The sequence below is a fragment of the Danio rerio genome, chromosome 9 (assembly GCF_052040795.2).
Source record: "Danio rerio strain M-AB ecotype USA chromosome 9, GRCz13ab, whole genome shotgun sequence".
Lineage (NCBI taxonomy): Eukaryota > Metazoa > Chordata > Actinopteri > Cypriniformes > Danionidae > Danio > Danio rerio.
This window is the reverse complement of record NC_141029.1, coordinates 46,275,354-46,299,076: the sequence shown is the minus strand read 5'-3', so window position 1 is coordinate 46,299,076 and position 23,723 is coordinate 46,275,354. Positions and strand designations below refer to the sequence as shown.

At 35.1% G+C, this 23,723-nt stretch overlaps 1 protein-coding gene across 6 annotated transcripts in view; it reads right to left on the bottom strand.

The window, feature by feature from the left end:
- Positions 1 to 4,826: 4,826 nt before the first annotated feature.
- Positions 4,827 to 23,723, bottom strand: part of itprid2 (ITPR interacting domain containing 2) — a 117,133-nt gene continuing 98,236 nt past the window's right edge. For 3 of the 6 annotated variants that reach the window (XM_087268381.1, XM_087268383.1, XM_087268385.1), the window contains 7 exons: positions 21,267 to 21,341; positions 18,649 to 18,764; positions 16,015 to 16,162; positions 14,000 to 14,065; positions 13,507 to 13,902; positions 8,014 to 8,144; positions 4,827 to 5,729 (listed from right to left, as the gene is read on the bottom strand). In XM_087268381.1, the coding sequence (XP_087124507.1) occupies positions 8,037 to 8,144; positions 13,507 to 13,902; positions 14,000 to 14,065; positions 16,015 to 16,162; positions 18,649 to 18,764; positions 21,267 to 21,341 (909 nt within the window). In that variant the 3' untranslated portion in view covers positions 4,827 to 5,729; positions 8,014 to 8,036. The remainder of the gene's footprint in view (positions 5,730 to 8,013; positions 8,145 to 13,506; positions 13,903 to 13,999; positions 14,066 to 16,014; positions 16,163 to 18,648; positions 18,765 to 21,266; positions 21,342 to 23,723) is intronic. The other 3 variants (XM_087268382.1, XM_087268384.1, XM_087268386.1) reach the window with 1 other exon arrangement.

Below are 23,723 nucleotides of genomic sequence, written 5' to 3'. Positions count from 1 at the left end.
GTAACGTTAGGTTACTTAATATTGAGGAAAAGCCCCAATCAGATGTTTCCTCCCTTTTCAGATGTTTCTGTTTTCTCCCATCCACACTGAGATGGAGCAGCAGCGTTTTAGAATGAAAATGGCCTCCTCAGCGTTTTCAAAGTGCTCTGTTTTCAGCACTCGAAAACTCTGGCGTAGTGTGGACGGATGGCATAACCGTAGCAAAACTTATGCGTTTTAAAACGAAAACGCATTAGTGTAAACGGGGCTTAGTGTTGAGATTATTGTTAGTGTAAAGTTGTCATGTAATTGCTAAGTTTATATAGTCAGTTAAATGTCTGTTGAAGGAGCAGTATTAACAGATATTAAGAAAGCAGTCTACTAATACTCAAATGGACCATCAAAATTACCTTAGTGTTACCTTAAACTGTAAGCACTTCCCTCTTTGTAGTGTCCTTTGGAAGCCCAAATACAGAAACAGCAGAAGCTGTGGAAATAGCAGCATGGACAGCATTTTAGCTTTCTCTGTTAGAACATTACAGCTACCCTGGCGCAGGGTGTGCGCTTGGTGAATGTGCGTAACTGGCAACATTTATGATCTCACTAGCCCAGATATATTTTTTGTAGCCTCCAAAGGCTTTGCTACGCTAACTCTGTAAAAGCTAATGTCTTGTTTGCATCGAACTTTGAGCATTTTACTTTCAGAGATGCTGTTTATGTTCACACAGCAACATTACACATAAACTAAAGTTTAAAAGATGATATCGTCGTGGACCACCCCTTTAAAGTTAACGTTTACTTTTAACCAGCACACTACCTTAAAGACCTAATAAACGGAAACAAGCTGTTCTCTATTTCTCACCAGTTGCTAAACACAAACAGTGCATTATTTTCAGGAGTTAGCCAGTGTTACCTGAGATCAGCCTGGGAAAATAAGAGGGTGTGTAGGAATCTTGCAGAAGTGAACTCACACCAGGTGACCCGGTTCACCTCTGGAACAAACAGTACCACCTTCATATTTACAACATCATCACTGCCACACATTTATAAATGGAGACCTGACCTTATGACGCTCATCACAGGTAACATCAGGGAGGAAATTACTTGAAATTATTCAAGATAACTAATGGGGAAGGCACAAAACAGCCAGTGTTATTACCCATGTCTGGCAGACCGTTGCATAAGGTTCAACAGATATGCTTTTATTTCACGCTCAGCGCAATAAATCACACAAGCTGTCAAAAGCAATGATGCATTGAGTTTTGATGAAAAAGCAAGAAGCATGATGTCATTAGAAAGGCCAGACTGTCCTGTCCAAAAGTTCATTTATGCATTCAAGAACACTCAAGGACAGCGAGTACAACCGTGTCCTTGTATTTAAAGGTGTTTTTCTTATAAGGCCAGGAGAGAAAGAAAAGTGAGACTGAGTGTTTGGGAAACATGCTCTGTGCCGTCAATTAGATGTGACGGTGAGTGAAATCCAATAGCATCTGTAATGAAGTTAATTTTCCCTGACTATTCATTCTGTTGTGTGTAGGTGAACACAAACACCTTTATGCTGCTCAGTGGACTCAGCTGAGATGCTCAAACACTTCAAAATGAAATTCTCACTCAATCCTCAAGTTATTAAAGCTTTTCTGTTATATAATGACAGGCAGAGAGAAAGACAGACAGACAGACAGACAGAGGGATGGATGCTTGAAACAAAAACAGAGAGACAGATAGATAGACAGAACAACAGACAATGACAAACAGAACATATGTTTGATTGGAATGACAAACAGAAGGACAGACAAATAGATAAAGATGGACAGACAGACAGACAGAAAGAAAGAACAAAAGGAAAAAAATATTAATAGATAGAATGATAAAAGCGAACAACAGAGAATGTTAGAAGGCAGGCAATCGGGCGGGCGGACGGACGGACGGACGGACGGACGGACGGACAGACAGACAGACAGACAGACAGACAGAGACAGATAGATAGATAGATAGATAGATAGATAGATAGATAGATAGATAGATAGATAGATAGATAGATAGATAGATAGATAGATAGATAGATAGCAGACAAATCCAATGACAGACAGAATACAACAACAAAGGATAGACCAAAAACAACATAGTGAGAGAGGCAGAATAGATGGATAGATAGAAGAATTATAGAAAGATATGACAGAATTTTAAAACAATAGATAGACAGACTGACAAACTGACAGAGAAAACAAGAGAAACAGACAAAATGATAGATTGAATGATAGACAGGTAGAACAATATAGCGGCGGATGGATGGATGGACAGATAGATAGATGATAAGCGATAGATAGATAGATAGATAGATAGATAGATAGATAGATAGATAGATAGATAGATAGCAGAAGTTCTTTTCTTATTCAGGCTAGCAGTTTCTGCTACTTTACTGGACCAACACAAACACTTCAAAATGACAATCCCACTCGATTGTGGAGTTATTCAACCCATTTCTGTTACATATCAGTATCCCTCAGGTCTAATGTAGCCTTTTCATGTTAATGGCCGCCCTCTGAATCCATTCAAGCGAGCCCACAGTATCAGATTCACTCTACCGCCAACCTCTATCTCCGAGATATGTTTCCATGGTAACGATGGGCCGAATTGAGTTATGTATCAAAATAATTTTTATGACCCACAGGTATTTTTCATCGTCATACTTGGCTAAACACTGCAGTAGGAGTGTGCCATTAACATCGCTGCCCGCGTCAAAAATGTTAAGCGCAGAAGAGTAAGCAGTTCTGAAAATGGAGTAACTGAGAAAATGGAGTTCAGCTGAAATAACATCGAGCCTGTATTAGATAGATAGATAGATAGATAGATAGATAGATAGATAGATAGATAGACAGACTGATTGATTATTTATCCATCCATCCATCCGTCCGTCCGTCCGTCCGTCCGTCCGTCCATCTATCTATCTATCTATCTATCTATCTATCTATCTATCTATCTATCTATCTATCTATCTATCTATCTATCTATCTATCTATCTATCTGTCTGTCTGTCTGTCTGTCTGTCTGTCTGTCTGTCTGTCTGTCTGTCTGTCTGTCTGTCTGTCTGTCTGTCTGTCTGTCTGTCTGTCTGTCTGTCTGTCTGTCTGTCTGTCTGTCTGTCTGTCTGTCTATGGATAAGGTTTGTTATGCTTTGCCAGTTTGCTAAAAGAATAAAGGATTGAACAGGTGAGAATCAATGCAGTTTTACTAACAGAAGAATGGTAAATTAATTAGCTTTTTTTTATAATTACAAAGTAATATTACTGCATAATGGACATTACTGCATCTCATTTTTCATATTTGTAATAGTAAATGAATTGCCTTAATCCAGGGGTGTCCAAACTCAGTCCTGGAGTTTCGCTCCAACTTGCTTCAACACACCTGCCAGGAAGTTTCAAGTATATCTAGCAAGAGCTTGATTAGATGATTCAGGTGTGTTTGATTAGGGTTGGAGTTAAACTCTCCAGGATACTGGCCCTCCAGGACTGAGTGTGGACACCCCTGCCTTAATCCTTTATGAACATAAATTCAAGTTGCTGCAAATTTGTCGGCTGCACATTTATGATGCAAATCTCCCTTTTCACCACATCCCAAAGGTGTTCTATTGGATTGTGTTCTGGTGACTGTGAAGGCCATTTGAGTACAGTGAACTCATTGTCATGTTCAAGAAACCAGTCCGAGATGATTCACGCTTTTTGACATATCGCATTATCCTGCTGGAAGTAGCCATCAGAAGATGGGTACACTGTGGTCATAAAGGGATGGACATGATTAGCAACAATACTCAGCGAGGATGTAGGATTGACACAATGCTTACTTGGTACTGATGGGCCCAAAGTGTGTCAAGAAAATATCCCTTCACACTATTACACCACCACCACCAGCCGTTGATACAAGGCAGGATGGATCCATGCTTTCATATTGTTGACGCCAAATTCTGACCTACCATCCGAATCATGCAGCAAAAATAGTCTCATCAGACCAGGCAATGCTTTTCCAATCTACTATTGTGCAATTTTAGTGAGCCTGTATGAATTGTAGCCTCAGTTTCTTGTTCTTAGCTGACAGGAGGGTCACCCGGTGTGGTCTTCTGCTGCTGTAGCCATACGCCTCAAGGTTGGATGTGTTGTTCATTCAGAGATGCTCTTTTGCATACCTCGGTTGTAACTAGTGGTTATTTGAGTTACTGTTGCCTTTCTATCAGCTCAAACCAGTCTGGCCATTCTCCTCTGAACTCTGGCATCAACAAGACATTTGCGCCCACAGAACTGCCGCTCACTGGATATTTCCTCTTTTTCGGGCCACTCTCTGTAAACCCTAGAGATGGTTGTGCTTGAAAATGCGAGTAGATCAGCAGTTTCTGAATACTCAGATCAGCCCTTCTGGCACCCACAATCATGCCACGTTCAAAGTCACTTAAATCACCTTTCATCCCCATTCTGATGCTTGATTTAAACTGCAGCAGATCGTCTTGATCATGTCAACATGCCTAAATGCATTGAGTTGCTTATATTTGCATTAACAAGCAGTCGGACAGGTGTTCCTAATAAAGTGGCCGGGGAGTATAAACATTCTTTTAAACACATTTCTCTAGTGCTTTTTAACAGATAATTATTATTTTTTGAACAGTTTTAGAAGTAATAGTTAATAACATATTTACAATCACAAAAAAAATTAAGAGTGCTAATAATTTTGACCTCAGTTTTTAATAATTTTTTTAACAGAATTTTTTTTCAGCACTTCCCAAATATCTGACAAACAATCAACATTTTTAACCATTTTGCCTTCAACTGTACACACCAACGAATTAAAGACTCGACAAGTGATGAACAAAATAAATAAATCTTTATTAATGATTTGCATTAAAGATTATCCCTCATGCATCCCAGGCGAAAAAGGAACACATCCCCTTAGTCGCATAAATCAATTAGTATTACAATTCATTACAGCTCAGACATAAAAAAAAAGAAAAAAAAATCATTCACACTCAAGTCAAACGCTTTAAATCCTCATCAGAAGACAGCAGATCTGACAGACCATCCACTGCTGTTTACAAGAATAACAATATCTTTTAAAGGCGTGCTAGCTAGTGTGTGTAAATATACTTGTATATAAAGAGAAATTAGTGCTTTTTCTTCTCACAGGACATTATGTTTATGAATGTGCTTTTAAGTGTCTCATCTACACATACAGTATGTGATAGACCATCAACAGAAATAAAGACAGCCGTGTGCATTTTGGGTAGAACAGTAGTTGTGATTGGTCAGTTCAAGTTTGAGAGAGAGAGAAAGATAGAGAGTTAAATGTATTGCACAGTTAGTTCCTCACAGAGGCTGAATTAGAAAACAAATCTGATTACAGTAGACATTTTATCCTAGACAGACAAAGACGCACTCACACAGAAAACTTTGAATCACCCGACAAGTCTGCAAACATCCGACAAGACCTGCATCACATACTTAAATACATCCCAAAAGATTCATTACATTTCCATAATATGTACCAGACAGATACCACAGTAAGCTGTGTGCCCCTTTAGTGGAATTGGACGATATCAACCGCGGTAAATGTGGGATCTGGATTGGTTTAAGCAGATTCCCTGAAGCGGTGGAGTCTGGAAGGGCTTCACAGGCAGAACCAGAGAGAGGTGCTGGGCCGTTCTCAGTGCAAAGCTTTAACCAGTGTTCGTTGTGACTATTTCACAGGGTTTTCTTCGTCTTCACCTGCTAAAGGAAGCAAAGTGATATCGATTAAAGAAACAATGAGAATAGAAACAAACATGCACTCAGGACCAATTGGAGAGGCTGGCTAATGCAATGTAATGTGTATTTATATAGCACATTTATCAGGTATGGCCATCACAAGTATGAAGGGGGTCTCTCCACACCACCACCAGTGTGCAGCATCCACTTGGATGATGCCATGGCAGCCACAGGACAACGACACCAGTGCGCTCATCACACATCAGCTATTGGTGTAGTGGAGAGACAGTGCTGGAGATGGGGATGATTGAGGGGTCATGATCGGTAAGGGCCGATGGAGATAGTTTTGGCCAGGACACCAGGGTTATACAGTTTAACGTCTCATCTAAAAGACGGCGCATTAGGGCATTAGGATTCCCACAGACCACAGATTTAGCACCCCCTGCTGGCCTCACTAGCCCCACTTTAAAAAATAACCTAGTTTTTCCATTGCCTGCTGGGTTTTTTCAGTTGAGGTGCTATTTGTTTTTATATTAGATTTGTTTTTTATATTTACTGTTGCACTTAAGTCCAAAAGTAACTAATTTATGTTGTTTATTACTTGATTGTTCAAGCTACCTTGCAGAAGCTCTCTGTTTGTTAACAGAGTTGTTGAATGTTAAAATAAGGTGAATTAATAAAAAAAGAAGAAGGAACATCCTGGATTTGTTTCTTTTTATGTATTAAGTATTGTATCGGTCTTCGGTATCGGTAGATACTCAAAATCAAATGACTCGGACTTGAGAGTAAAAAATCCTGATTGGGACATCCCTAATTAATAGCATGAATTGTGACCTAAGCTAAAGTGTTAGAAGGTTTTTTTTAAAGGTGCTGTATGCAAGTTTTTGACTATTCTAAAGCATAAAAATACCATGCTATGTTTGCAGATATATAAGTAACATGCTAATTAAACCATCTTGTTTTTCTGAAAAACAATGCTGAAGTCAGATATTCTGCTTTGAAAATTTGCATTACGTGCTGAACCATCTGTCTTTGTTTTAGTCATTTAACCAGCCCAATGCCAGTTTAGCAAATTATATTTCAGCACCCCTGGTTGCCTTATGTGCGCCCATGACCAAAACGTGACATCCGGTGGACAGTAGCAGCCTCTGAAATGAGACGTAGATTCAGAGTTCCACATGAGGTGGTTGTTAAGTAGTAAATAATATAAATAATATGAATGGAAACATTAAGTGAGCAGGTTACCGTGTAACCCCATGTTCTAACAACACATCACATGACATGATTTTCAGTGATAAGCAAAGGAAACACGACAGAAATTTAAATACAGCCTTTCAGAAGTACACAATAGTGCACTTACTGCACTCCAATGAAAATGTAAGGTATATATATATATATATATATATATATATATATATATATATATATATATATATATATATATATAATTTAGCATTATTAAATGTACATGCTGATTCACTGAGATTTGATACATTTTACATCGAATCACAGTTCTAAAGTTTCATTTAAACTCACATTATTACCATTTAACCCTGAATAAAGCACATGAGGTGTACCTGAGGTGATCATTGTCAGTTTTCTGTTGTTCAGCTGCAAGAAATAGAGGCCGCTTCTACATTTTAGATGTTGGTTTGAACAAAAACTCCTTTTAATATGGATAAGATTTTTTTTTATTGCATGCTGTTGGTGTCCTCAATCTGCCAACCTGTGCTTGCATGTGTTTTGAACCAGGTGTGCAATATCTAGTTCAACCACTGGGTGTCAAACTTTCATACTGCACCTTTAAGGACAGCTTTGTTTTTGTCACTTTAAGCAATAAAATAAAGCAAAATGTAATTTAGATCTTATGAAAATGTTAAGATTTGAGCCTGAAAAACCAAAAGATTAGAAATTCAATCCATTATAATGTAAATGGAAAGTTATGTTCAGTATTGTAATGATAATAGTAAAGGGATGATCCAGTACATTATCTGTATACTGCATTAATACAAGCTTTACAGGAGGTGATCTTTCTGCAGTGTTTTTACCATCCTTTAATATTCAGTGCAGTTTCTGAATTGATATGTAGACATAAAACGGCATGAGAGATTATGTTATATAAAACATTTACACACTGCAGTCGCTGCTTTATATTTTATGCGGGCTACTTACTGCAAAACCGATATACAAACCAAACAAATCATGTCTAACAGAGGGAAGTATATCTCTTCCCGTTACCTGTTAGACAAACTGTTTTCAAGCACTTAACAGATTTGTACCGAGCCTAATGTGATCCATCAAAACCAACCTCCATCCTCTGTTATATGCTGCTCACACAGGGGGCTGCCTTGCTGGAAGAGGAGATCTGTGTGGCGACACGGCAGCCAGAAGCTCATTCACGATCTCCTGCCGGATTTCATGTGCGATGCTTTCTTTAATCTGGAGGAGGATACATACAATGTGAAGTTATGTTAGACCGCATTAAAGGAGAGAATAACACTTAATATGCAGAAAGAAGATGTAAAATGCTGTGCAGGGACTCAAATAATTGAATAATTTATTTGAATCTGTTTATTTTGATAAAAATAATGAGCTTTTTTAAAATGTGCTACAGCTTGCATGATTTAAAAGTTTCTTATTATATAATAAAACCTATTTAATCTGGAGGATGATACATACAATGTAAAGTTACAGTATGTTAGACCGCATTAAAGAGGGTAGGAGACGGTAGAATAACACTAAAGTTGCAGTAAGAAGATGTAAAATGCTGTGCAGGGACTCAAATCTTTGAATAATTTATTTGAATCTGTTTATTTCGATGAAATGTTGTTGTTGTTTTTTTTAATTGTGAGGCAACATGCATTCCAAAGTAATTTATTATATAATATAATGTCTTTATTCTGCATATAATGTTAAGTTATGTTAGACCACATTAAACACAGGAGAATAACACTAAAAAAGAAGTAAAATGCTACGCAGGGACTTAAATCTTTGAATAATTTATTTGAATCTGTTTATTTCGATGAAAGTGTTGAGAATTTTTGTTTTTATTTGTGCTGCATGTTGCATTCCAAAGCAACTAATTATATAATATATTGTCTATTAAATAAATCAAACAGCAAATCATACAATTATTTTTTTTTAGGAAGTATAAATGTACACAGTTTCCTCTGAGAATTAGTTTAAGAGATAGGGTTGGTGTAGGGTGGTAGAAATAAAGTATAAAAAATATATTTTTAAATCAATGTAAACCTATATGGAACATACCCAAAATACACAAAAACAAATGTGTGTGTGTGTGTGTGTGTTCATTTCCCTAACGCATTATTGACATAGTGTGACAAACTCAAATATAACAATTTTTCTGGATAATTTTGCTTTAACTTATTAAACTACTATCTTACTACAGTGAAGCATAGTAAGGTTACAACTTATAGTTACTCTGCAGCACTGTTTTTGCGAACAGATATGTATAAACTTGTCATACAGCATCAATGACAAACATGTTTTTTTTTTCTTTTCTTTTCTTTTTTTTTTTTTTTTTTTTTTTTTGCAGTTTCTCCATAAATGAAACCCCAAGAACTGGCAGTACTGTGAAGCGTCAAATACATATTAAGACGCAGATGAGGAACATCAGGTCTTGCCAGCCTGTTGCATCACTCCCTGGATTTACCCAGGCGACTATAAGCAATGAACATCGTCCAAGTTTCCCCTTCAGAAGCTTCAGAATTGCTGGTCCATCATGACAGGCTTGTAAGTCAGCATAAACTGATGCCTGATATTTCAAGAGCAAATCCATCAATCGTGACACAGACACACCACAAAATAACAAAACATTATGGCTACAAAGAACTTCTCAAATGGAGCCAAAAACATCAAACATGTTTTTTCCACTTTCTCTCAAAAATGGGCACAAAATAGATGCTGCTTTTGTGTCCGAAGGATTAGCGAAGCATAATTTCTAGACTGTTTGTAAGAATCGAAGGCCCAATTCCAACTCTTTCTTTCTTTTTCTTTCTTTCTTTCTTTCTTTCTTTCTTTCTTTCTTTCTTTCTTTCTTTCTTTCTTTCTTTCTTTCTTTCTTTCTTTCTTTCTTTCTTTCTTTCTTTCTATCCGTGTGTTTATCTATCCGTCTGTGTGTATATATCTATTGCTCAATCCTGCTAAGAAGTGTCAAGTCTTGGCAAACATTCACCCTACAGTGGGCGCCTTCAAGGACTGCCTTAAAGGGTTTAGGTTTTTTATCCCTACCTCTTCCCATTGGCCCTTGAAACAGAGTGTGAAGGAGAAGGGCTTCAAAATTTAGCTTTAAGAAATGGGACACCACTACAACACCAGCACATGTCATCATATGTCATCACGAGCTCTTCATATGAGATTAACGACGGCGACTGCTCCAGTTGCGTTATTGTTTGGTTTTCATCTTCAGGAAATCACTGAAGGCAACAATATCATGTTTTCATAACGATATGATGTGGCAATAAGATCGCAACTGTACTGTGTATTTACACCATGGCCTTATTCATCAATGTGAACACAAGAAAACAACATTAATGTTACACCAGACACTGTATAAAGGTAATAATAACTCTAGACTTTTCTGACAGGAGTGTCATTGAGTGTCAGATGTGATGTATGTTGTGGGACTACTATACAGGAGTTGTTATTATGGATTATAGATATCGAAATGTATCTTTTTAAATATAAAAAAAGCATGACTGTAAAACACAAATGCCATCATGAATGTATTACACCATATGCTTGTGTGTTGTAAAAAGTCTTAATAATGCCAAAAAAATACTACTTTGTGCATCTCCTGACTTGCATATACAGCCATGTTGCCATTGTAGATAGTGCATTCTGGGACATTTTTGTACCCCTTGGTTTCTAGTGTGGTCCTGGAAAATCTCAGTTATTTCCCCACATCAATTATTTAGCTATCTTGCTCTTCCCCTTAGCCATACACCTTCAAGCTAAAGAAAATTAGGACACCCCTATGAGAGCTAAGGGGTAGAATTGGGATTGGGCCTAACAGTCTCTTTCGAGGACTCAATTGTGAATTATCAATAGTGGCACTTGGATTTCTGATATTGTTCACATTTACAGTAAATGACTTTCTGAAATGCTCGAACACTCTCGGTTTTGTTTTGTCTAAGCATAACTGTAAAATTAAACCAGAGGACTTTGGGTAACATTGACTAATTGAAAAGCGTGCATATAATTGTTTAAATGTAGAAAAGCTATGCAATGAGCAATATTACTGAACATTAAGCCTTAAAAATGTAATTTGTTAATTCATTTAGACTTAAAGCTGTTTAATGAGAAGTGCTTTTCTTTTCATTAGCTTTGTGTTTAATGAGCTTATAAAAAATAATTGAACTCAAATCAATATTTTATATATGTGGCAAGTAAAAGTGTGAAAAAGTAGGCTAATGTGGCTGTTACCCCAAAACAAACCCCTTATCAGCCCGAAACCTTTTTTTTTTTTTTGATTCAGAGGATCTTAGACTGAAGTTTATTTCAGGCAAGTATTCCTGATCTCTTTTGTGTTCTCTTGTTCTTACTTGTTGCTGATTTAGTTCACCTTTGCCTTGTTTGCTTAATCTTTTACCATGAAGCAATTCAGAAATACATTACATATTTGTCATAGTTTCATTTAATTACAATGGTAGAGCTCTATCATATGAAACCATATGAAATTATTATTTTTCCCCACTCTTTAATTGTTTCAGTTGTACATTTTCATTAAATAAAACTGAAATTTAACCCGATTTCCAATAGGACATTAATTTGTGTTCGGGTCCTTTTTCTTGACTGGATTTCACAATTCCATCATTTAAGTTTCAACTGTTTTTAAGTTTCAACTGTAAACATTTACACTGCCCTGATTTCACATTAGAGCTGCTGCGAAAAATCATTTAAGAAATAGATTCTGCATCGATTGATAAATGAATAAAGTAAGAAAAAATTAAGGAAAAGTACAAGATTGTTTATAGTGAGCTGTGTTTACATTAATTTTGTGGCATAAAAGCCAACTTGCTTGACTCATGCGCTCTTCCTCATGAGCATTCGAGTGTGTTTTTAAAAACTAGCCAAGAGCTCTCACTCTCTCTCTCTCTCTCTCTCTCTCTCGCTCTCTCTCTCTCTCTCTCTCTATATATATATATATATATATATATATAAATAAATAAATAAATAAATAAATAAATAAATAAATAAATAAATAAATAAATAAATAAATAAATATATATATATATATATATATATATATATATATATATATATATATATAAAAAAAATATATATATATATATATATATATATATATATATAAATAAATAAATAAATATTATATATATATATATATATATATATATATATATATATATATAAATAAATAAATGAATAAATATTATATATATATATATATATATATATATATATATATATATATATATATATATATATATAAATATATATATATATATATATATATATATATAAATATATATATATATATATATATATATATATATATATATATATATATATATATATATATATATATATATATAGCGCCTTCATTTACAGCTGTTTATCTTATTATTAGTGGTGAGCAAAAAGTAATCGTGATTAATTGCTTCCAAGATAAAACTTTGTTTTGTCTTGATATGTCTGTGTGTGTGTGTTATATATACAGTGCTCAACATATATCTGTAAACCCCTCACAAATCATGAAAAATAATTAATTTTCTATAGGACATTCTCTAGAATACATTAGATTAGTCAGTACTGAAGCCAAATCTGGAGCTTATCTAACAAAATAACTTACGACAACGGTCCAAAATTAGTAGTCTAAATGTATATGTTAGGGAAAGATATTATTTTTCAAAAGCAAATTTGAACAGAAACAAAAAAAATAATAATAATTTTGTGGAAAATTTGTAGTTTGCAATTTTTTGCTTGAATTTAAAATGTATTTTTTTTCTATTTCTAAAGATGTTCTGTGAATAAAAATTCTTTTAAATAATTATCTGTTTAATAAATCTGTTTTGTTCAAATGCACCAAAATATATTACCCATATTCACTGAGAATTGGATCAAAATATTAATTTTCAATATGGGGTGTTTTGTCACATTCACCAGCAATCTATTCCATACAGATCGCTGGAGAACTACAATCCTGTCTCCATATGGACTACAACTCCCTTCAGGCACCCCACACGCACCTGTTATTATTCCCCTTTGATTACTCACACACAGCTGGGAGCTGCTCAAGTACTGGTTTAGTTTCTCAGTGTTTTGACCCTTGCTTTGATTTATCGTTTACCCTGTCTGCCGCCTGTATCGACCATCTGCTGGTTACCTGACAGGGCCTACAGATTTCCTTGTTTGTAGCCGTCTTTGACCATAGCCTGTCTGACTACGAAACCTGCGTGTAGCTCCTCACTTCATTGTCACCTGACCTCCCTGTGGTTACAAATATATGCATGCATGTGTATATTTATATACACATAATTGTAAATTTATATATTCACTGTACACACACCTAAATTATGTCAAAGGAAATTGTTATTTTGGATCCGAATAATCATGATTGATGTTTTGCCAGCACTACTTTTCAAGTATTAAATATTCTTGATACCTGTTGTCTTTGTCAAGCATCAACTCTCCCACACATATTTATTATACATGCATACCTACAGATCTAGATTTTTCCTAATCGCAGAAATCATAGGGCCCTACAATAGAAGATTCACCCAAATTTGATGACTTCCACGTCAGTGGAAGGATCTCTCACCTCCTTTATGAGATGCTGCAGGTCTCCATTTCCTCTACTTCTACTCCTCCACTCTGTGGGACTGCAATCTTCGGCCGTCCTGCTCCCATGACCATCCAGTGACACCTCGTCCTCATCTCTGCTGACCTCCAGAGAAGTGGGTGTCGGGTTTGACTCCATCCTCTCAGGAGAAACATCCCGAGGAGCTTCCATCCCCGGCCGTGGAGGTAGGGTGGGCATGAGGTTGAGGGTGGCCCGGTAAACGCTGGCTCTCTGTGGGGATGGAGAGCAAGACTCCAGTGTTCGGTTGAATCTGACAGGACTGGACGCCCTCGATGAACGGCCTGAACTGGGGGTTGCAGCCTCATATGCCAGCTCAGACTGAAGGTACAATTGCTCCTTCAGAAGATCCGTCACCTGTAGATTGGGATATAACGTGTTAGTGTAAATTGAGAGTAGGTGATGCTGATGATATGTGATATAAAGGCATGAAACATGAGAATAATCCACTCACCGGCTCCATGGCCCTCAGTGCTGAAGAATTAGACAGGCTTTCCATGCTGTGACCTCTGTGCATGCCCTACGAAATATACAGTAGAGTCAGAATTATGTACATTTATCTGTATATTTTCCCCCCAATCTGTTTTATGGAAAGATTTATTTCTAAACATTCTCGTTTTAATAACTGATTTCTAGTAATCGATTTCTTTTATCTTTGCCACGATGACATTACATCATGTGTCTCAAGACACTAATATTCAACTTAAAAAGAAATTTAAAGGCTTAACTAGGTTATTTAGGCCAGTCATTGCATAATGATAACTTGTTCTGTAGACAATCGAAAAAAAATACTGCTTAAAGGGCTAATATTATTGACCATGTTAACTGGTTTTCACACTGGACACAGAAATCTCTGCACTATGAAACCAATTCATTTCAATAATCATGCAAAAACCGTGTTTTGATGTGTCCACCAAAGTACAAGAGCAGAGGAGTGCAACCTTAACTAGCTTGTGTGCTATTCACATACAGTTGAAGTCAGAATTATTAGCCCTCCAGAATTATTAACCCCTGACTATATTTTCCCCCTAATTTCTGTTTAGGTTTTTTCAACACATTTCTAAACATAATAGTTTTAATAACTCATCTCTAATAACTGATTTATTCTATATTTGCCGTGATGACAGTAAATTATATTTTACTACATATTTTTCAAAATACATACTTCTATTCTTCTAATTTTTCTATACAGCTTAAAGTGACATTTTAAGGCTTAACTAGGTTAACTAGGCAGGATAGGGTAATTAGGCAAGTTACTGTATAATGATGGTTTGTTCTGTAGACAATAGAAAAAAAAACGTTTTTTGGGCCAATAATATTGACCTTAAAATGGTTTTAAAAAATGTAAAACAGCTTTTATTATAGCCAAAATAAAACTAAAAAGACTTTCTCCAGAAGAAAAAAATATTATAGGAAATACTGTAAAAAATTCCTTGCTCTGTTAAACATCAATTTGAGAAATATTTTAAAATGAAAAAAAAATTCACAGGAGCGCTTATAATTTTTTTGATTTCAACTGTATATTTATTATATTTATATTTATACTCTTATAGTCAAATGACATGCTGACAGGACATTTATATGTAGTATATTTGTTCCTGCTGCTTGCAATAGAGTTACTGTGCCGTCATGAAAGCACTGTTAAAATGACACCTCTCAACTTCTTCAGTGATTGAGTTAAATTTAAAAGGTCTAAAAAAATTACTTTGACTTACATATCATAAAAAAAAAAAAATATATATATATATATATATATATATATATATATATATATATATATATATATATATATATATATATATATATATATATACTAAAAATGATTTTTGCTCTGTTTTAGGTTAAGTGCATCCAGAGTTTTTGGTTTGGGTCCAGAATTTTCATTTTGGTGCATCCCAGAACAAAATCAAACTACTGTTCAAAAGTTTAGAGTTGGTAAGATTTTAAATACATTTTTATGCTTAGATTAGTAGCTCATGAAATATTAATCACTATTTAAAGACAGATATGCTGCTAAAAAAATAGTATGAACAAAACTTTACATCAAATGAACACTATATAAACAGTTAATTTAGTTGGAAATGTATCTAATATTTTAACACATTAATATCTGCTTATGGTTTTGAAAACATTATGCTGACCAGAGTTTACATTTATATTTCTAGTCCTCAGTATAATAATAAACAAGAAATGTGCTTTGTAGTGCCTGCTAAAAGATCCATATAGTTGATTTTGTTGAATATTTAGCTAATACTTGAACACATTAATATCTGCTCATGGTTTTCAAAACATCATGCAGAATGGAATTCATATTTATCTCTCTAGTCCTCAGACATTATAATAAGAAATAAGAGTTTATTTTTTTGCTAACAGACCTGCTAATATACACACTTCAAATATTTAAAGTAACATAGGTCTAAATAACAATGCATCATTTATAATTAAGCAACTGCAGTAGCATCCACTGACCATGTGGTGTCGGTAGAAGCCGATGTGTTGCGAGCTGTTGCGCATTTGTTCATTGATAGAGAGCAGCCGATCCTCCAATTGCAGCTCCAGCTCCTGCAGCTCCTGCCTGACTGCAGTCCGCAGCGTCTGAAGCTGCTCTGCCTCCCGCCTGCAGCATCCCAAACAACAATACAAGTTTACTTAAAGTGCAAGTCACTCAGAGTTTGGATTTAATGCAGAAAACCAATAGTTGAACAGAATTATTAGCCAATAACAATGTGGTGGTCATTATATTTTGTATGTTCGTATGTTTCTCTTTTATATTTGTACACTTTGTACTTTTTTTCTACAGCCACAGCACTTTAAATATTTTACATTTTCTTTTATTTTCTATTGTATAACTTCAAATACTCTGTAATTACATTTTTTTTGTTATTATTTTAAGGTCACGAGTGGTTGTGTAAGCACTTCACTTCTGATATAGAATTAGTCTAGTAATTAATCTAGTAATTAGTATGCTTATTAACATATTTTAGCTGTTTGATGTTTCATTTTTAGACATTTAACCATTCTTACATTGTACAAACATGCAGTGGTTCAGGAAAATAATATTGGAAATGTTGAAATATTACACAAATTACATGTTATTTAAATTATAAAATAGTACTGCAACTTAAAATATTAATTTAATTTAATTTATTATTTATTTTAATTATTATTATGCATTATGTATTTAAATTTCATTAATGGTATTTATTTTATAATAAATTATGAAATATGATTACAACTTAAAATATACATTTATTTATCTTTATTTATTATTTTTATATTATTCTTGTTTTATTTATTTTATTGTATTGTATTTTTTATTATAAATTATGAAATATTATTACAACTTAAAATATTAATTGATTGATTTATTTGTTTTGTATTTATTGTTTTATTTGATTATTTATTATTCATTTAAATTACATTTTAATATTTTTATCATTGTATTATAAAATAAGAAATATTATAAAAACTTGAATTATAAATAATTTTTTATTTATTATTTAATTTTATTATTGGCATATTTATTTCATTTTAAATTATGAAATATTATTACAACTTAAAATATTAATTGTTTTTTTTTATTTTATTTTTTATCATTTATTTAAATTTAATTAAATTTTTTTGTTTTTATTTTATCATAAATGATGAAATATTATTACAACTTAAAATATTAATTGATTTATTGTATTGTATTATTTAATTATAAATTATGAAATATGATTACAACTTAAAATATTATTTGATTTATTTAAATTTATGTTATTTATATTTTATTGTATTTTTATTATAAATTATAAAATATTTTTAAAGCTTAAAATGTTAATTAATTCATTTTATATTTTATGTTATGTTTTTTGTTATTTTAATTTTAATCGAAATTATGGCATATTACTATAACTTTTTTTATTTTTATTTATTATTTTAGTTTAGTTTTGTTACAATTTCTTTATGTGGTAACAAAGCTGAATTTCCCTCATCTTTACTCCAGTCTTCAGGGTCACATGTTTCTTCAGCAATCACTCTAATATGTTTACAAATCATTAGCATCTATAATTTGTTTGCACATTTTAGGGCTCACGGTTTGGTGAATAATTTATTGTTGTCAATTTGTACAGACATTCAGTGTTACAGGAAATAATTATAACAGTGTCAAAATAAATGTTGTGAAATTGTTTTATAATATAAAATGAATATTTTCAATTTCATTCTTTTTTTAAACCCAATGGAATATGGCAAAGCTGAGTTTTTACCACTGTAACTCCAGACTTCAGTTTCACATGATCTGCCAGAGATCATTCTAAAATGCTGATATATCATTAGTATGTATGATCTGTTTGCACATTTTAGGGCTCTTTGTTTGGCGATTAATTTATTGCTACATCCGGAATCTTTCTGCTGAGTTTGTAAAGCCATTCAGTTTTACAGAAAAGTAAAATAGTATTATCATAAAACAAACAATAAATAAAATAAACAGTTGTCTAACAAAATTCATCCCCGTGATGGATGGTAAAGCCATTCATACGTTTTAATACATTTTTGACAAAACTGTGGCCTCCTACTGGTCATCAGACCCCAGTTTAAAAATCCTCAATGCATGCTACTAGCAGTTTTTTTTTTTTTTTTTTGATGACCTGCTTACATTATCTTTTAAAAGTGACTCGTGTCTGATTGTCTGCATTTACACAGCACACGGCAAAGGTGCAATGACCAGACCAAAAAAAAAAAAAAAAGGGTGGGCGCTGACTAACATCTGATAATTAAATCAAAAATATATATATTGCTTAAAGGGGATAATGATATTGAGCTAAAAAAATAGATTTCAAAATATTTAAACATGCTTTTATTCTAGCTGAAATAAAAAAATAAGCCTTTCTGCAGAAGAAAAAACATTATAAGAAATATTATGAAATATTCCTCTGTAAACATAATTTGTGAAATATTTATACGTATAAAAAATTCACAGAGGGGCGAATAATTTTGACTTTAACTGATAATCATTTTGAATAATAGTGATTACAATTATAACCAAAGTAATCGTGATTATGATTTTTCCCATAATCGAGCAGCGCTAGCTTGTGATGGTAAAAACTATGAGCTCCTGACCTCTCTTCTGGACTGAGATGCTGGTAGACCAAAGACTGCTGTCTCATGAGGGCCAGTTCAAGATCCATCATCTGAGTCCGGAAGACATTCAGACTCCTGCGCCGCATCTGGAGCTCCTGCAGTCAGCAGGGACACAAATACCAGATTACCAATCATCCATAAAAATAGACCCCAATCCCAATAGACTATCCACCATTGTTTCAGACTCTCTTCCTCCATCTCGCAAACTCACTGCACTTGATTCGAACAGTGCCACTAATACACTCTGCTCCACACTAGCATCATGTCTAGACCGATTATGTCCTCTTGCATCCAGGCCAGCCCGTGCCAGTCCTCCTGCACCCTGGCTCTCGGATGCTCTCCGTGAGCATCGCTCAAAACTTCGGGCTGCGGAGAGAATTTGGCGGAAAACTAAAAATCCTGCACATCTCTTAACATACCAAACTCTTCTGTCCTCTTTCTCAGCTGAGGTTACTTCTGCAAAGCAGACGTATTACCGTCTGAAAATCAACAATGCCACTAATCCTCGCCTACTTTTTAAAACATTTTCCTCCCTCCTCTATCCTCCTCCTCCACCCACATCCTCCACACTTACTACTGATGACTTTGCTACATTCTTCTGCACCAAAACTGCAAAAATCAGTGCTCAATTTGCTGCACCTACAACAAACACGCAAGATACAACACCAACACCACACACACTCACCTCTTTTTCTCAGCTCTCTGAGTCTGAGGTGTCCAAACTTGTGCTATCTAGCCATGCTACCACCTGTCCACTCGATCCCATTCCCTCTCATCTCTTGCAAGCCATCTCTCCTGCAGTCATACCAACACTGACTCACATAATTAACACATCTCTTGACTCTGGTTTATTCCCCACTACATTTAAGCAGGCTAGGGTAACCCCACTGCTAAAGAAACCCAACCTGGACCATACGCTACTTGAAAACTACAGACCAGTATCCCTGCTTCCATTCATGGCCAAGATTCTGGAGAAAGTAGTGTTCAATCAAGTCCTGGACTTTCTTACTCAAAACAATCTCATGGACAACAAGCAATCCGGCTTTAAGAAAGGCCACTCAACTGAGACTGCCCTGCTCTCGGTCGTGGAGGATCTCAGACTGGCTAAAGCAGACTCTAAATCATCAGTCCTCATTTTGCTGGACTTGTCAGCTGCTTTTGACACTGTCAACCACCAGATCCTGCTATCTACGCTTGAGTCACTGGGCGTTGCGGGCACTGTTATACAATGGTTCAGATCTTACCTCTCTGACAGGTCATTCAGGGTGTCTTGGAGGGGAGAGGTGTCCAACCTACAGCATCTAAACACTGGGGTACCTCAAGGCTCTGTTCTTGGGCCACTTCTCTTCTCCATCTACACATCATCTCTAGGACCAGTCATCCAGAGACATGGATTCTCCTACCACTGCTATGCTGATGATACCCAGCTATACCTCTCTTTTCATCCTGATGATCCCTCGGTTCCAGCTCGTATCTCAGCCTGCCTGTTGGATATTTCACACTGGATGAAAGATCATCATCTTCAGCTGAACCTCGCAAAAACGGAAATGCTTGTAGTTTCTGCCAACCCGACTCTACACCATAACTTTTCAATCCAGATGGATGGGGCAACCATTACTGCATCCAAAATGGTGAAAAGCCTTGGAGTAACGATTGATGACCAACTAAACTTCTCTGACCACATTTCTAGAACTGCTCGATCGTGCAGATTTGCACTCTATAACATCAGAAAGATCCGACCCTTCTTATCTGAACATGCAGCTCAACTCCTTGTTCAAGCTCTTGTTCTCTCCAAACTGGATTACTGCAACTCTCTACTAGCTGGGCTTCCAGCTAACTCTATCAAGCCTCTTCAACTGCTCCAGAATGCAGCAGCACGAGTTGTCTTCAATGAACCTAAACGAGCACATGTCACTCCGCTGCTAGTCCGTTTGCACTGGCTGCCAGTTGCTGCTCGCATCAAATTCAAAACTCTGATGTTTGCCTACAAAGTGACTTCTGGCCTAGCACCTTCTTATCTGCACTCACTTCTGCAGATCTATGTGCCCTCCAGAAACTTGCGTTCTGTGAATGAACGTCGCCTCGTGGTTCCATCCCAAAGAGGAAAAAAATCACTTTCGCGAACGCTCACGCTCAATCTGCCCAGTTGGTGGAATGAACTCCCTAACTGCATCAGAACAGCAGAGTCACTCGCTATTTTCAAGAAACGACTAAAAACTCAACTATTTAGTCTCCACTTCACTTCCTAATCTGCAATTGCCTATTTGAATATCACACTAACTGTACAAAAAAAAAAAAAAAAAAAAAAAAAAAAAAAAATTACTAACACTTCCCTTCTTGGACTTTACAGACCTGAAACTTGCCTTTAGTACTTATTCATTGTTGCTCTTAGTGGTGTAAATTGCTTCCTTGTCCTCATTTGTAAGTCGCTTTGGATAAAAGCGTCTGCTAAATGACTAAATGTAAATGTAAATGTAAATGTAAAAACTCTTGCACAACCTACATGTTCATCTGCGTTTTGTAAGAGTCTGATGCAACTCAAAGTTATGAAAAATCAAACTAGCATGTGACTGCTTCCTCTTTGGGAAATGATGTACCTCGTAAAGCGGTTGGACGGAGCGCGGTGTGCCGATCCTGTCCATGGGTGTGTCTCCTCCATGCACGGATGAGCTCTGCCAACAAAAACCACAGATCAGTTATGACTTATGAGTCACACAGGAAAAGCATGTCTAAACCGAGCACAGGATAATGCTGCATGCTGACTCTGCTGATTATTTGCATTGAGGGAGGAATTCACAGGAAGCCGGATCATGCTTCCTTGTTCTGTTTCATGCACTGACAAAACAGTTATTACAATTTAAGGGCTATAGATAGTTGAAGTTAATATTACTAGGCCTTCTGTGAAATTTCCAAATATTTTTACAATTTTGTTCAATCACCTTTAAAAAACATACTAGTTTTAATAGCTAATTTGAAATAACTAATTTCTTTAGTCTTTGCCATGACCAAGGAAAGTCATTGAATAACAGTGCTAATAATATTGTCCTTAAAATTGTTTAAAAAAAAATAAAGTTTTAAATTGCTTTTATTCCAGACAAACTAAAAGAAAGAAGACTTTCTCCAAAACAAAAATATATATAATAGGAAATACTGTAAAAGTTTCCTTGCTGTGTTAAACATCACTAGAGAAATATTTGATGAGACCAACAACTGTATTCAACTGTATACATATATAGTCCCTTTTAACTATTTTATTGTAAGTAGTTTACAATTGTTATTAGTAACAAATTTTAAAATTGACTTCTATTCTATTCTATACCAGTGTTTCTCTGGTGGGTCGCGGGAACATTTTTAGTGGGTCGCAGAGTGTGTGGTCAAAAAAACAACAAATGTTTAATTTTTGACTTATTTTGCTTATATAAGACTTTTATTTTGAAATGCGCGAGCGTTAACTGTACCGTTTGACATGTGAAATTTCATTTAATTCTAGCAACAAATATGTCGAAGCGCAAGTACGACCCCGAATATGTAGAGTATGGATTTATATATATTGATGAAAAAGGCTTAAAACCTCAGTGTGTCATATGTAGTGATGTGCGCTCACAAGAGCACTTTTAGAAACCAAACATTTATTGTTTTTACTTTGTATTATTTTTATAATTTGAGACATTGACAAAGTTTTGGTGATTTTCTTATGATTTATCTGTCACTACTTGTGGATGTTAACAAATAAATACAAATTAATTTTAATTGCTAAAATTATATTACCGTTGCTAAAAATTTGGGCCACAGGTTGATGACCATGTAAAAAAGTGGGCTCCATGGTCAAACCAGTTGAGAACCACTGTTCTATACAACAGTTCTGTCTGGTTCTTGAATCTGATTGGCTGATGGACGTGATATTCTGCAACAACAGCACTCATATAGCCTCCTCACCCTTCTGTATTAGTCCGCCCACATAGACAGCAGCATGACAGCAGATCAATAAACTCACTACAGTTTGACAAATATTGCAGGCGATGGACAACAATGTACTTTAGAGGCTTTTCAAGCGAGAATGTAGTGGTTTGTAGCAATGTAGTTTATTTATAAAGATAATGCAGATTTTAAATATTTATAATTTCGAAAAGACAGCGCGTTATCACCCAACAGCCTGTCATACTGAGCAGAGCAAAGACGGTTGACGTTCTGCCACAAGATGGCAACAGAGACCACATAATAAGTACTTAGAGGAGAAAAAAGTGTAATTTCAAACTACAGCTAATCAAATCATTATAGAAATGGTAAGTGACCTTCTAACTTAATCTTCTAAGTCAAACTCTCTTTTGTATGTTGTAGTGCTATATTTAAACCATAGTAATCTGCTAGTGTTCGCTTTGCTTTGGCCATTTCGGTGGTTAATTATTGTGATCTCCCGATTGCAACATAGAAACACTGGGAAATCTCTGTAGACTGATGGCATTTCATGCTGTTCAGCCTTATAATCATAAAATGTGAGCAAAATCATCTGTTGTGTCATCACTTTAGACATTATGCTAGAGTATCATTCAAACACTAGCTCTAAAGTGATGTTGGGGAATTAGAAACGGTTTCTGCTGTTCTGACGGCCAGCTGCAGATGGAAAAAGTAGTTCCTCAAACAAAAGTATTTTAAGACTCTCTGTGTTTGAGTTTCTTTTTATATACACGATTATGCCATCGAACTGTTGTTTAAACGCAACATCACACTCGTAGCAGTGCAATATGGCTGTATATTATCACTGGTGGGACACTAAGGTGTGAGGCTGCGCACGCCTCCCACCAGTGTCGATAAACACCCATATCTCACTGCACCTCATTTGATATTGCTCTTCTATTCTATTCTATTCTATTCTATTCTATTCTATTCTATTCTATTCTATTCTATTCTATTCTATTCTATTCTATTCTATTCAGTTTGACTAGAGCAAATTTCAAACTGAGCTTAATATTTTTTATATAATAGTAGTTAACTCCTATTATTTGTATTTGGTATATAATAGTAGATATTGTAAAATAGTTATTAATGCAAACATT